The sequence below is a fragment of the Apteryx mantelli genome, chromosome 7, assembly GCF_036417845.1.
Source record: "Apteryx mantelli isolate bAptMan1 chromosome 7, bAptMan1.hap1, whole genome shotgun sequence".
Classification (NCBI taxonomy): domain Eukaryota; kingdom Metazoa; phylum Chordata; class Aves; order Apterygiformes; family Apterygidae; genus Apteryx; species Apteryx mantelli.
The window spans coordinates 19702668-19718320 of NC_089984.1; the positions used below are offsets into that span (position 1 = coordinate 19702668).

At 39.6% G+C, this 15653-nt stretch overlaps 1 protein-coding gene across 1 annotated transcript; it reads right to left on the reverse strand.

Annotated features, from left to right (window-relative positions):
* Window positions 1–270: 270 nt before the first annotated feature.
* On the reverse strand, window positions 271–15320 carry VDAC2 (voltage dependent anion channel 2). Its single transcript, XM_067299882.1, has 9 exons — window positions 15191–15320; window positions 10742–10813; window positions 9553–9602; window positions 7186–7338; window positions 7040–7092; window positions 6308–6535; window positions 4956–5106; window positions 4005–4062; window positions 271–3107 (listed from the first exon to the last, which is right to left on the reverse strand). Exons 2-9 carry the CDS (start codon window positions 10806–10808, stop codon window positions 3016–3018), a joined length of 852 nt encoding a protein of 283 aa, XP_067155983.1. The 5' UTR covers window positions 10809–10813; window positions 15191–15320; the 3' UTR covers window positions 271–3015.
* Window positions 15321–15653: the final 333 nt, after the last annotated feature.

Genomic DNA, 15653 nt, shown 5'->3' on the forward strand with positions numbered 1-15653 from the left:
CAAGCTAAGCCATGTTGAGTGCAAGGTTAGTTAATACAACCTGGCAAATTTCTACAGCGTAGCTAGAACGCAAATGTCCGAGTCACTTGGATGGTAAATGGCAAGATTCAAGGGGGTCAGTCTCACATGCAAGCATTTTTATTTATGAAAGTGTCTGCAATTAGGTCATCTTGCAATATACATGCAGACAACCCCTATTCCCATTTTAGTAGGCAGGAACACAATGCTACAGTTTACACAAACACAAGATACACAGCCATTCTCAGGTCATTAGGTCTCTCAGTAATTTTTTTATTCCAGATGACAATTGAAAAAAGGCTGCCTAGCACAGAAAGTGATCATTAAAGCTTTTTTCACTTTCTAACAAAATGGAGCCATTAAAATACAGGCTTTCCTCACCACAAAATTCCAATTTCACCAGCAGCTTCTATAACATACTCAAAAAGAAAGTTTGAAAGCCATTTTTGTAAACCTTACTTGAGAGATGTCAAAAGGTAGAGCCCGAACTTTCTTTTCGTTTCCAAAGTGATGATATATGATGGGGCACTTTAAGGGAACTTGCATTTTCAGTTATGTTAACTACTGCACAACCCTTGTATTTCCTTGGATGCCTATCAGCACTACAAGAAAAGAAACTACTTCAGGTTTAAAGGCTACCAACTAGTAAAATGACTGACATGGAAAAGGAGCAAAAGGAATAGGTTTAAGTTTTCCATTATTAATTTGCAGAAAGAGGGGAAAAGAAGTTCTGAACTATCTGCTTTTATTTCACTTACCTATTATGTGACTGCAAGGAAAATAGCTACAGCTGAGTATGTGGGGAAGACAGTGGTAAGGGTGGTTTGTAGCTGCTTTCTAAAAAAAAGAAAACCCAAGAAGATGCCAGACTCACTGCAGCCCTATTGAACCCCTCCCCTGCCCCCAAAAGGAGAAGCACCAGGGTTGTAGCCCTGCTGGTTTAAGGATGTAAGCAAGACACTTCCTAAGCAAGAGAGAGGCTCCTTTATTTCTCCAGGTGCTACAGTTTGGTGAAGCATGCAGGTACACAGCATTTTTTCAGGACAAGCCTGAACACGCTTTGTGTGGCACCAAAGATGACTACACCAAAAAGAGAACCTGTACTAAAATTCAATTGTCTGGCTGCATGGTCTGTAGCTTTAGAAGGCCTAGCACATATAAACTATAAATACTGTAAGTTTTCAAAAATTAACATGCAAGAATAGACTAACAAATTGCACCTTATGTGCCTCCTCTTCCACCATTTAAAGTGCTCCTAAGAAAAGGGCATTTTATTGAGAGTGGTGGAAAGCACACTTAAGCACAAAACTTACTACCCATGCTGCTGAACCTTCTCTGTTTTCCTTAAAACGGATAGTCAAAGAAACCAGGAAGCCCACTCAGGAGCCTGAGCTGGAAGTGTAAACTCTGCTTTACTCCCTTCTGTTAAAAGGGTGGCTGAACTATTTCACAGATTAAGCCTGAAGACCGGCAGTTTACTACAGAGTAGCTACTCCAGCATTTGAATATGAAGACAGCAACACAGGATGGACCAGGACCCCAAGCAAATCACTAGGATTTTTAAGGGGGTTAATTCTAATCTAGCACAAACCAAACATAGCTTGCAAGCTACAGGTAAAGCTTGCAGGCCATGAGCTAGCCACCTTCCCTATAAAGGCAGTTGCTGTGAACTACAGACAGTAAGACTAAGTACATATACAGTTCCTTCAGCCTGCAGCTGAAATGGGTGTGTAAGAAGCAGCTTCAGGCACTCCCTTGAACCTCAGGTCTTAAATGTAAGCACACTGTTAAGTACATGTTTTTCAATATATTCACCTTACAAGCCTTCACAAGTAGCTATGTTTGACCTTAAGAGATTGCATGTTCAGAGACCAAATATCCCTTGTATTTCCATTATCTCTGTTAAATCTAACCTGGAACAGTATGTATTTTTTCTATTATTCCACGTTTCTGGACAGAAAAATAGACATTTGTCAAGAATTATTGGTCAATAAGAAGACAGAATTGGATTTATTTTCTCTATCTCCACTTAAAATTAAGCCTTTATTTCACTCATTTTAAGCAGAAACCTCACACAGCAGTTGGGCTAAGCAGGCTCTTATACCATCCAGCTGCAGAGGTAAGTCTCATTTGGTTGAGGTAAGTCTCATTTGGTTAAGATATCTCCAAGAGATGTGTATTCTGTATTTTCCACCCTCCCCTCCAGCAAGAGTATCAAGGAGCAGTTTTAAAATGTCTCAATGTGGCAAGTACATCATCCTGCAGTGAATTTTGCCCATGGAACATAGCACAAATTTAACTGCTGTGGTATGACAAATCTTACCGGGGGGGGGGGGGGGGGGAACAAAAAACCTATTTGCTTGAGGAATCCAACTGTTCAGTGCAAACCATCTATCTTCAACGTTGTCATGAGTGCAGCGAGTCCTTAACTGCACAAAAGTATAAAGCACTATAGGTCTTGGGTTATTTTTAGTTAAACTTAAAATTTACTGAGCACTACCCTCATATATTAACTCTTAAAATATTTGAGGCACGAGTATGTGTGTGTACTTGTTTTATTCATAATTTGAGTTGTCTCGGGATACCAAATGTATTTCTAGTTCAGGTGATTTAACAAAACTGTTGACCTCATTTCAAAACATCCACTGATCCATTTTTCACTCAATGGCAATATCGAATGTTAAAAGGAACATAAAAACAAACATGCACACAATTGTACAGTTTTCATAAATGTCTATTTCATTATTTGTGGGTAGCGCATTAAACAGTTAAATACATTTAAATAATGTTTAAGTGACTGCACTAATGCAGAATTGTAACTAGATGGGTAACCAATTTAACTAGAAACCAGCTAACAAGTAACTGTCTAAATACTTCAAATACAGCTCTTGTTCTAGGTCATCCTTCTCAGAAAAAAAGCCTGCTGGTCACATTGGAAATACATTTTAAGGCCAAATTCTTCTGATATCCCTTCTCTGCAGTAGTTTCTTCACCATTTTAAGCCTCCAATTCCAGGCCAAGACCAAGTTTATGGCCACCAGCATTGATGCTCTTTCCATCTATCAGGGCAGACAGTGTAAGCTTCACACCTGTAACATTTTAAAGAGCGTGTTTACAACATAAAATCAGAGTAGCTTTCATGCAATTCAACCTCTGTCATTACAAGTCCCAGCTGTAGCTCTTTCCTATGTCATTAGTTTCCTCAAAAGATTTTTTACAGAAGAATCCATTTATACCTGTCAAATCCACTGAAAGCTAGTCATGTGAATCAAGCAAACTAGACACTTTTCGTAAACACCATTTTATGAAGTAGATATCTAAAGTCTCTAATTAATGAGTATAGAAAATGTTTCCTCTTCTACATTAAGGTGTGCACAAAGAAGGGAAGTTATGCATACAAAGACAGGCATTTGTACTAGTGAAGAGACAAAATGAAACTACTATTTTTATTTGTTTCCAAACAAGGAACTAACCAATGGTAATATAGTATTAAGAAGTGGTTTCATAATAATACAGAACAGATAAGTTCAGGGGTTTGGTTGGTTGGGTTTTTTATTGGGGGGGGGTGATGGATTTTTTGATTGTTTTTTTAATATGCAGAGCAGAAGGCATATTGTTTTGAGGATTAGTCCTGTTATTTCAAGACCTGCTGGCATTCACAGTAAGATATGACTGGAGAAAGCAATGCTAAAAAAAAAAAGTGTTTGTGCAGCCTAAAAGTCTATTATTAAACTATACAGTTACAAAACTGCTACAAAAATCAATGAGGAATATGATGCAGAAATACCAACAGGAGTATTTGTCTTGGTTAGATAAAAGTTTAATATGCCACATAAGCTACTGTCAAAACACCTACTTTGATGTCAGTATAAAATTGTTCTAAAGAGGGGAAATAGTTGCATATAAATGCACAGACCTCAAAGAATTTCTAGATATGATAGATAAAATATATAGGTGTGACATAATTAATACATAAAAGCCCTTACCTGGCCTCAGGGTCTGGGTGTAACCCACTCCGACTAGACTAGAATTGTTCACTTTTGCCTGCAAAAAAACCCAAAACAATTAAAATGCTACAAGTGAAGAGTTCTTTGTTATTATCATTCAGCAGCTAGAATGGTGACACCACCATTATCAACTTAGAATCCAGTAAGCACAAAGATTTTGAAAGGACAAGTAAAATCTGGCCTTTCTTCCAGCTATGCCCTTGCCCCGCAATTTACTGCTGAAGAACAGAAATATATTTGAAGGCAGATAGGATGGAGGGGAAGAGCTGTGCTGGAATGTAGTTTGGCAGGTGAAGTCCTTCCCTTTCTTTTCAGAAGGCCATAGCAATTCATCACCACAGTCTCCCAAAACAAACCACTTCAGAAGAATCTTCCATGTTAATAGTATTAGACAAGAACTAGTATTTTGCAGCTCTACTCAGTCAAGCAGCAGACATTTCATAACATCATCAGAACCAATAAATGCAAAATTACTAATCTCAGGTTGTATCAGTTTCTCTGTAGGATGATTCCAACAACCCAAGTCCAATTCCAACCTTACAACACACATAGAACTTTTCTGCACATGGCCTTTTTAACCAGCATCTCCACAGTTCTTACCGTGAGAACCTTGTATAGCTCTCCAAAAGCTGCTGAAGAACCCCTGTAAATTTATGGTGTTAGACAAAAAGGTTCTCTACCCCCCCCTTTTTTTTTTTAATACTAAGTCTTCCAGAGTGGGACAACATTTGAGAGTCAGATTCTAAAAGAGATTTTGCTGTATGCAACACTACATAATTTAAATGCTGCTGGTTTAGTTATAAACTCCCTGAATTGTAAGAGGAATTCTTACAAGGCTTTTTGACCATCTTTTTTGTACTAACACCACACATTTGGAAACTGGGAGACTGCTGGGCTTATCATAACCCTTTAGGTTAGAGCCATACTTACAGAGATAGAAGCAGTGGAATCCAACTTGTATTTAGCTGCAATGCCAAAACGAGTGCTGTTGCTGCCTGCTGTCCAAGCCAGGTTTACAGCAGTTTCAAGATTGTCACTCACTTTCTGGTAAATTGAGCCACCAAATTCTGACCCATCATTGCTGCACAAATTAAGAAAAAAAAAAAGCCTCTTATAAATATATAATCTATTTATATATATATGTGTATATATATGTGCGTGTGTGTATGCTTTTGACATTTTATTTAAATGCGAATTCAGAAAATTTGAAATGTTTCACACTTAGACAGGAAAAGAGATGAACAAAGGCTTCAGGGCAAAATTAAATTGTAATAATTCATGCAAAAAGCTAATTCAGAGCACTATAGACAATGCTAATTCCCTTGAGAATGTCGAAGTATTTGATCAAAATCCTAGCTCAGGTCAAGGGCAAAACTGTTTCCTTACCAAACTAACATTAATAGTTAGGAAACAAGCACTCCAAGTTACTGAATATATCTTATGTTTCTAAAGAATCAGAAGATCTTTTTAAAAATCTGTCAAAATGTTTGACATCAGTAAGTTGAAATGGAACTCTTATGTCCTAGACTAAGCTGTTTGTAGCTTCCCCCCGCGCTAAGTTCCACCAACCTAAATAGACACAGTCCCCATCGTACCCTTCCAAAAGAACAAACTTCTACCTCAAAATCAAATAAGAAGTTCTTTCTTAACTATGCATGCTAGAAAAATGCCAATTTATATTAACTTCAATTGAAAGCACCATGTTTTTTAGGTCAAGCTGATCAAAACCTAGTGAAGAACATCCATGATCTCCAAGTGCAGAAAGTCTGAAGAAGGTTCATAAACTTAAGTGTTTCATACACTCTTTACCCCATATTGGCAAGAAGGTGAGCCTGTTCCAAAAGGCTGGAAGCAAAGCTTTATTCTTGCTCCAGAAACTACTAGGGGCATATTTAAACATTGCAATGCTAATTGCTACATCTAACAAATCTACTGCCCTTAAATTATATATAGTCAGATTCGAGCTTTCCTATTACATTGAGTTGTAAAAGCATTATGATCTGCTCTGAGTAACTAAACTATTGCAGTTCCAATTTTAATGTACTTCAACATTTGGTAAGCTCTAGCATATATTACATAGTAAACAATAACAAGTCACAGGTATTTACTGTTTTGAAGAGACACACACAAGGTAACTTTTATTAAAAGTTTGTTTTCAAAAAGGCCCAATGCTTAACTGCATTGCAAGCATTTCTTAGTATTTCAAGCATTCATATTCTAGTTAGCAGGAATTGTAGAGATTGTCTCCAATTTTGTGGAAGTGGGCTATTTTTAGTACTTACACATTAGTGTGCAGTTGGAAGTCTCCAGTCTTGTAACCCACAGAGAAGTTATTCCTTGTCAATTTTGATTTGGCACTATCAAAAGTCATCTGATATCCAGCAAGCCAGCCTTCATAACCAAAGACAGCTGAACCGTGGATTGCAGGCCCAGCAAAATCAAAGTCAACATCACAACCAAGGTTTAAGCATTCACGCTTATATGCTGACTTAATTTTACCGCTTTTCTTTCTGAAACAGAGAAACAATCACATTAAGACAGGGCTTGTTCTTTCTCAATGAATTGACAAATTGGAGTCATATGACTGTAGTAGGTATCTGAATGCCATTGCGCAAGTATCCTCTAGGCTGGGTCAAAGCACAGAAAACTCATCAAGAAAGCCACAGCAGGCATGCATTTTGTGATGAAGGCAGAGACCTCTTCATGCCTCTTGTAACCTTCCAATTAAGTATTTCTATATTTACACTTCTTCTTACGCTATTTCAGAATGAGCAGAGGGGGCCGTTGGGAGATATCCAATACTAACCTTGTAGAATAAAATGTGATGCTAAAGAGCAAAAGCCTTCAACATTGGGATTTGTTAACTGACCATTATAAACAAAGTTCACAAGTAATTCTGGATCGATAACAAACCATGCAAATGTCTTTGTGAATTTCACAGACAGGTGAACATTTATTGACCATGGGGGCAGTTATCCGCTTAAACAAGCCAAAAGGACTAACAGAATTCTTACCCTGTATTTGGTGAGAAAGTTGTATCAAATGTCAACTTCAAGCCTTTGGCAATCTAATTGTGGAAGGGGGGAAGAAAAGAAGATAAAGCTATAAATTCAGTTCTGCTAAGTAAGTAAAAGATATAAATACTCTCTCAATGTATTACCTGATCTTCAATTGCAATTTCTGTTCCCAGAGTGTTATCTGTGTTCCATTTTTCTGTGAAAGTCAGCCCATACTCAGCCCACTTGTATTTGGTCTCCAAGCTCCCATTCACTTTTCCAGTGTCTGTGTTTGATGAACCAGATGTTGTGAATTCCTAAAAAGGATGGTATTCACATTATATACGAGATACAAGTGTTCCTGAAAGCCTTACACAGTGACAAGAGAGAAAAGAAAGACTTTTCTTTAGCAAACACTAAGCTCTTGTTATTCTATGCAATAGGTTTAACAACGTTGAACAACTTGCAGGGGGGTGGGGGTGGGAGATGGGGTAGAAAATCAGAAGAACTGGATAATTCATGCCCACGTGGAGATTTTTTTTCCCCTCCATCTCACTGCACAGAACACAAACTGCCAGTATTGCAAAACGCACAAGTTCAGAATGCAACTCAAAAGCAAGATAGTAGTTTCCCTAAGCACTTTCCTTAAAAACAGAAGAATGTTCTTGAAATATGGTAATTTTGATACTCCTTATGAGCAAATTAAAAATCACACTAAGAGCCACAAACACTATAATGCAACTCCACTAAATGCTTTAAGTCTCACATATGTGTTTACTATTCTAGTCATCCATCTCCAAAGATAAATTATGTACTGTAAAATGTCACATAATACCATTCTTCAAATGAATGAATTTTTTTTTTTTTTTTAAGGAGGGGGAATTCTCAGTCAAACCAATGCACCAGCCTTTCACACAAGCCATAGTATAAATGTGTTTTTTACTGACATCTGTAAAACTCCTATTCCCCTAACACTTTGTTTTAACGACACACATGGAGAACACTCATATTTGAATTGTGAGTTGAGGCAACAGTCTGACTTTATGCTTCTGGTTGAGTCATACTTAGAATTCTTAAAGTGTTTAAAAGTTAGCAATAACACTCACATCTCCTTATTAAAACTAACAAGTTCCTGATGTCTCTCACTATTTGGAGTATCCCAAAGAACAGAAAGAAAAATCTGCGTACAACTGTTCAGAAACTAAAGACAAAATCTAGTAGAAACAGAAGGGTCTGGTTTGCAAGTTTACATTAAGGAGCTATTTCCATGGAAATTCTATTGGAAAAAAAGAATATTATTTCAACTTTTTAAAAATACAAATCAGTTTTGACCTTTGACCTCTTCCATGCACAGTATAATTATCAAATTGACTTCTCGCATGGCAGCACATCCCATTTCCCCCAGAAGAAGGAAATACTGGTTTCACTTTAAGACTACATTTGAAATAATGGATCTTTAAGCATATTTACAGCCCAAGACCTACTATACTTAGAGACTGTCAACTACCATTAAAGAACAAATTTAACCATGGCCAAGATGTTTACCTTAGTTGTGTTACTGAACCACTAAACCATCCACACAGTTGCAAAACTGTAGTAAGATCTACTTCCTAGCAAGTGACAGGGACCACACAACTTGAAGTAAAAGTATCTTTAGCTTTACATTCTCTCTGCTTAAAAATGTCTGCAGTGTTTGTACATGACAACACCTTCTCCTCCTGCCAAGGATGGCTTATAACCAAAAAGGGATTCATACGAGGGCTCGGCTTTTTCAGGAAGTTTTACTAGTATTACTAGTAGCCTTTGACAGAAACTAGAATAAGAACTACTACATCTATACTAGAGCTCTTGCAAGCACTTCAGTTATGATACAGATGCTTACAAAAACCACAACACATAACACACACACCTTGTTCCTAAGGGCCAGTTACATTGTTAAAGTTTCCCCTTCTGAAAAAAAAAAAATCTACTTTTAGATCTTGCAAAGTCTGCTCTAGAAATAGACAAAGTTACAAAAGGTACCACTTGCACAACCAAGACATCTTGCATGGAACATTACTACAATACTAATACCTCTAAAGAGGAGCCAAGATTCAAGGTGCTATTTCATTGCCAAATACTCTATGAGCATGTTAAGATGCCAGACATTTCCAATGAACATAAATAGTGGCATAGAATACTTCAGAAATAAGATTTGCATATTATGATTGATATCCTAAAACACTTTAAGAATGGGTCAGGTATTTGTTCACCTTCAGATATAAATTGAACAACAGCTAAGACAAAACTCTTTATTTTACAAAGATAACTGGGCAGCTAACTTGAATATTAGATATTGGCACACACTGCAACACCACTGTCATATTCAAAGCCAAACCTTTAGTGGCTTCTGAAACTATTTTACACTAAGCGCTTATTAATATAGCCTATCAACTACCCAATGGCATCCAGAAACATGCTCTTCTGTAATTAAAACAAACAGCAGAATGCATCCAGAAAAAACACAATGAATAAGAAGTATTTAAACTCACCACTCCACTTGCAGACTTTGTTTTCACATCCAGTTTCACCAGCCCAAAACCTTAATAAACAGAAGTCAAAGTTACAAAGGCACACATTAATTAAGACTACGAAAAATTTCCAAGAAGCTAGTTTTCCAACCAGTCTCAGCTGTGTGTGTGTGTGAATAGACACATACATACACAGTAGTGTATAAAACCACAAAAGTAGTCACGGAGGATAGCACTGACCTCTATATACCATTCAAATTTTAGATATTACAGGGGGCGGGGGAGGGCACCCTCACACAAAACAGGAGTTCTGTTCTATCATGGGAAGTGACAGATATCTTCACCATACAAAGCTGGAAGTAGCCTTTCAATTATACACTGAGGATATCTGCCCATTTAACTGCCAAAAGGTGACTTCCAAGAATAAATTTAACAACAGAAAATGCATTCTTTTCCGTTTCCTTGATAGCATCAGTTCTGCAGTCAATGCCATCTGAAGAGCTACTGTTATGCATGAATCAGAATAAAATCCATCCCTTGGCACCAGTGAGCAGAAAGATCTCAGAAGCAAAAATTCAGTGAAGTCGCCAGGTAATACACAGCCATTGGAACTGGCATATATAGAGATTTATGGGATTGTCATTTCACATTGTCACTCAGATCTCCAAGGGTAACAATCTTGGTGAAAAAGCACCCAAAATTCATTCCTAAAGTCTTACAGGCCTTGCCTACATACTAGAAAGAAACAGTATTATAACTTAAGCAGAATTTAGCTAGGCAACTACCTAGTATTAGTATTTTAATATGTTCAAACATTCTTTATCTTGATAGCCACTCCTCTTTCTGCTCCAAAAAAGGCTATAAAGGTATATATCCCTTTCTATATCAACAAATGCAGTAGCATATACAGATCAGTAAAGAAAAGATACACCTAAGCTAAATTACACTTGATGCGTATACATTCTTGCATATTTGTATACCTCTTTCCTAACATTTATGTAGCAAAAGCACTAAGATTTAACAGACTTCACAGCAAACTAGCCTACAAAAAGCCTCTAATGACATGTTAGTTGAGGGTAAAGACAAAAGCAACAACCTCTACCCCAAAACATAGGCATTTGAGCAGTCTATTTCACATGCAGGCTTAAAAAGTCAATTTACCACTGCAGTAAAGACAAACGCTATGTTTTATGAAAGGTACTATTCTTACCATATCCTTTATTGAAGATATCTCTGGCAGATTTGCCAAGGTCTGCATATGATGGAGGAATCGCCATTGGAGCTGGAAGGTAACAGGCTAGTTAACAGTGATGCTTTTACCATGCATACACACAGAAACACTACCCCAACTCTTACATATACTTTTTTTAAGCCAGAATTCATATATGAAGGCAGTAAAGAGACAGATGGCTCAAACAATAATTACAACATTCTGTGAAACACCTAGCGATTTGCACCGATGTCATTCACTATGAACAGCGAATGTTTTCTTGGCATAGGTAATCTGCATGGAGAGAAGAGGTATTACATGACCGCCAAGTTCTCACTTATCAAGTAAATTTCACCATACATTTTTAAGTACCAGATAATAACTAATAACTTCACATTTCCAGAGTTGGTAGTTTCCATTGAAGACCAGGAATCTGGAAGTTTGAAAATCTATAATGCAGACACTTATTTCCTAAATTCCTACAAAGTTAAATGACAGATGCTTATAGCAATTATCTGACAGGACCTACAAGATTTTATTTTCAAAATGTGAAAGAGTGCACATGTATTTTGCAACATCAACTGCCCCGTATTTTAAATGGCAGACATGTAATTTAAAAAAAGGAACTTCTGGTGCCATTAACTAGATTGTTCAAATCAGTGGCTTGATGAAGTTTTACAGATATCTTATACAACCACCATGGGAAGAGCAAGATTTTCTATGGTTAACAGCACTGTGACATCTGCCAGTTTCCAATACCTGAGATCTGCAATCATTTTTAAAGAAAACCATAACTGGTTTGACCAGATTTGGTACTGTTTGGATCTCTCGTAAACGGGAGAAGGGGAAGAGGACAAGTGAAAGAGTGCAAGTCTTATTGAAGAGCAGATGCTCTTTGTTGCTGTGACTTCATTCCTGAAGCAGAAATGAGGCTGATGAAGTCTAGTCAGTAACTCTGAACATTGCAATCTGTCAGGTGAAGCTTTTCCCGATGGAGTACAGGAATTAAAGATTTTATCAGTTTAAAACAAGTAGTAGGAGCAGCAGGTCAGTGAGAAAGGGACTTTTAAGGTGAGCTCTTCCTCAGACAGAGAGCCTCAGGCAATCTCACTGTTAAGGAACCTGTCATTCAAGACTGGCTACCACCCAGCCTCCCTGGCCTGCTAGACACTGGCCTAAGCTCTCACGCAGGCCTGTACAATGCTCCTCCCTGTGAAGATATTCTCTATCTATAACTGCTCAGTGACTGTTTTACCATGATTTCAACAGCAAAAGCCTCTGTTACAGAGGCACTATGTTTTAAGAGTTTTGAAATACGGAAAACAGAGCATATTTCAAAGAGCTGATAATTCCCCTCCCCCCCCCGTCATGTTGTGAAAGGGCCAAAAAACAAAGGGGAAAAATAATGAAACTAACCAGACAAGAACCATAAAAAGCCAAAATGATACAAAGTATCTTCTTTCATCTTTTAAAATTAATTGGTCTTATTTGTTTTGTGGAGAAAGCAAGATGAACATACTTGGCTTAATTTTTTTTTAAGTAAACGGAGAAATATTTTTAGAACATAAAAAATGACAAATCAGTACTCTCTCATATTCACATTCAACTGAGAGCAGAAAAGATTACTTTAATTTTTAGAAAGGACTTTTAGTCAGGATTCAAATTTTCAAGATCTGGCTGTGGAATTGCATACATTCTGTAGATCTTTGCAAGATCAAGAATGTACTTAGCCATATGGGATCAAGGCAAGTAATCCATTTTTTTTAAGTTTCTTTCCATCTTTTCCCAAACTTAGCTGCATAAAGGGAAAACCTGCCTGGAACACCTGATCCAGAAAAACTTCCTTTTGGGCACCATTCTACTAAACAGATTCAGAAGTGGACAGTATCCACTTAAAAAAAAATATATAAACTGATTATACCTGTCACATATAGCCTAACTCTATGAGCTGCTACTATTAAAAAAAAAAAAAAAAAAAGAAACATTTCTAGCATGCAAGAAACAGCTTTGTGCCTTAATATCATCTTTTACAATTTCTACTGTAGTTTTCCAGAGGACCTGACTTCCACCTTCCTAAAACATAAAAGGCCCAGCCAAGCCCATCTTAGCAAATACACCTATCTATACATTTACAGTTTAGCTTTAAAAAAAAAAAAAAAAAAAAAAAAAAAAAAAAAAAACCAATAAACCTATTCCTTAGTAAGATGCTCTAAGCTCTACAACCAGGTTACTATAGCAAGACATCCAGCTCTTGCTGGAGAGTATAAAACAAGTTTGGTTTTGCATGGAGTTAAAGTAAACCTGCCCCACTCCCCAAAAAAGTTAAAGTGCTTAAAGGTTAAAATGTTATAGCCCAAGTTAAAGTTTATTACATTATAATAAATTACGTAAGCCTCAGGAAGAAAAGATACTATGGCAGAACAGTTATCAGTCCCAGCAACAAGTCAGAAAATGGTTCCTATTACCTATTGAATAAAAAAAAACATGTGCTACTCAGACCAAATTCCAATGAAGCATGGGGGACTGCTGTTTCCCCACTCTACATTTCTGCTATACAGCAGTTGAATAATGCATTAGTAGTTTAAGCAATTTAGAGAAGGTTTAGCTATGTATTTTTCTCTAATAAATGGGTCTTTCTTCCAACTACCACTTCTAGAAAAAAAACTATTTCTAGTTGTACGGTTTTATAATAGCCATTAGCACAGACATATTTTAAGAGTTAAAATAAGTGAGCCTTCTGTTTTCATTTTAAATGTTGTTTCCAATTTGACTAGACAACCACCAAAGACAAGAGATTTATGCTAAGCAATAATGTCCTGGGAAGACAGTAAACTGGCATCTGCATCTAAATTTAAAGGATTACTGGAGTAAAAGGATAGTGCTGTTTTATCTGACCTAGTTATGCATCCTTCCTATTGCAAGGAAATTGAAAAATGTTCATCAGGCATTCCAGCCTACAGACAAATGCAAGTTTTGTGACAAAAAGAGTTAAAACAGTGCATGACTTTCACACTGCTGTTCTAGTCCTATACTAACAGGAATAGGATAGGACAAAAGGGTAAGCCACAAGTTAATTTTGGCTTTGCTAAATATCTGATAAGCCAATGTCATCATCAGAAAAGCTCACCAATTAAAACAGGGCAAAAAATGATTCCCATTTCCTCCACTGTTGGTAGGTTAGCTAGGTTTGTAAGTTCTTACAAGCATAGATAGCTTTCTTCAACCCTATTTTGAATTGCTTTTCACTTAAAAAACACTAATTAGAAGTGCTTAAAATGTAGGTAATATATAACGATGAGAAGTCTGTTGTGAAAGCAACTATCTATATCAGATAATGTCGTTCATTTCAAAAACACAGAAAGCAATTAATTAAGTGGGAGCTTCATCCTGACCTTTGCTTTATTTTATCCCTCTTTTCACACAACCCTAAAAAAATGCTGAATTGCACATGTTATTCAAGGGCTGCAAACATGATTTCTTCTTCTGTTAGAAAGAAAAAAATTAATCCCAAGAATAAAAAAAAGTGTATAAACGTTGCCAGAATTATTAATCATCTCTTTCTTTCAAGGTACTATTTCAAAACTCTTCTACACCTTATAATTAAGGGAATTCCAAGAAGTTCTATAAAGACTTCTAACAACCCTAAGACCTCAAAATATTAAGGAGCAGGTTGGAGGGCATATTTAAGGGGGGAAAAAAAAAAGGAAAAAAAAATCCTTGCAGTTTGAAAAATTCTTGCCAATAACTACACTAAAATTGTATTCCAATACTGCAAACAGCATGAAGAAATATATATATTTTTTTAACCAAATATCTTTTCGAATAATATCTATTTATATATATATACACATATGGCATGACACTGACCTTTAAACTTCTAGTACTACCAAAGCTTAAAGACCTTATTACCCTTGCTTCAACTGTCTCCCTACTCACGTCTCGGAGGCGGACATGCTGGAGAAATAGTCATGGCTAGGCCAATTTAGAGAATCTACGGAGACGGGGGGGGGAATGAAACATCCGGAGATGAACTAGGCGCCGAGAAAGGGAAAGCGGGGGAAAGCGCGGCCTCCGGGGAGGAGGACACGGCCGGGCGCGCCCGCCCGGGGCGCAGCGGGAGGCGGGCGCCCTCCCCGGCCCGGCGCCAGGGCAGGGGCGCCCGCGGCGCCGCAAGGTGAACTCCTCCGCGCGGCCATCTTGGGCATCCCGGCCCGGGCCGCGCCGCGCCGCGCGCCCTCCCGCCGCCCCTTATGTAACCGCCGGCGCCGCGGGCCCCGCAGGCCGCGCCCGCCGCCCCCGGCAGAGGGAAGCGCGTGAAAACGTGCCCAGAACCGCCCCCCCCCCCGGCCGCGGCCCCGGGCGGCGGCGCTGGGGGGCGCGGGCCGGGCCCCGCCGCCGCCCCGCTCCCCCCGCCCGCCAGCCCCTGCCCCCCGCGGCCTAGGCGGGCACCTGGCTAGCGCGGGCGGGTGGAGCGGGGCCGGGGCCGGGGGCGCGGGCGGGTCTCGCCGTGAGGAGGCCGCGCTGCTGCAGCCGCTGGCACTGGAGGGCGAAGTGAAGGAGACACCGATCCGCCCGCCCGCCGCCGCGCCGCGCAGGACCCCAACGAGCCGGGGCCGCCCCGCCGGCCGCCTCCCCGCCGCGCCCCGCCCCGCGCCGCCGCCCGGCCCGCCGCAGCCGCCGCCGCCAGCCGGGAGGCGCCGGGCGCCGCGGGAGGCGCCGTGGCTCCAGGCGGGGAGCTCGGCGGCGCCGCCGCGGCTCGACAGGCGCTCGGCGGGGCAGCCCCGGCGGCGGCGGCGGCGGCGGCGCGGGGTCCTGCAGCTCCGGGGGCGGGGCGCGGCGGCGCGGGGCGGGAGGCGCCTTCGCCCCCGGGGCCCCCGGCGGCGTGGACGGGCGGGCCGCGGCGCGGGAGCCC

Coding starts and splice junctions, on each gene's coding strand:
- VDAC2 (XM_067299882.1), bottom strand. CDS start 10,808: ATGGCGATTCCTCCATCATATGCAGACCTTGGCAAATCTGCCAGAGAT. Junction 7,339..9,552: donor CAAAGTCTGCAAGTGGAGTG/GTGAGTTTAAAT, acceptor CATCCTTTTTAG/GAATTCACAACATCTGGTTC. Junction 6,536..7,039: donor ACTTTCTCACCAAATACAGG/GTAAGAATTCTG, acceptor TCTCTGTTTCAG/AAAGAAAAGCGGTAAAATTA.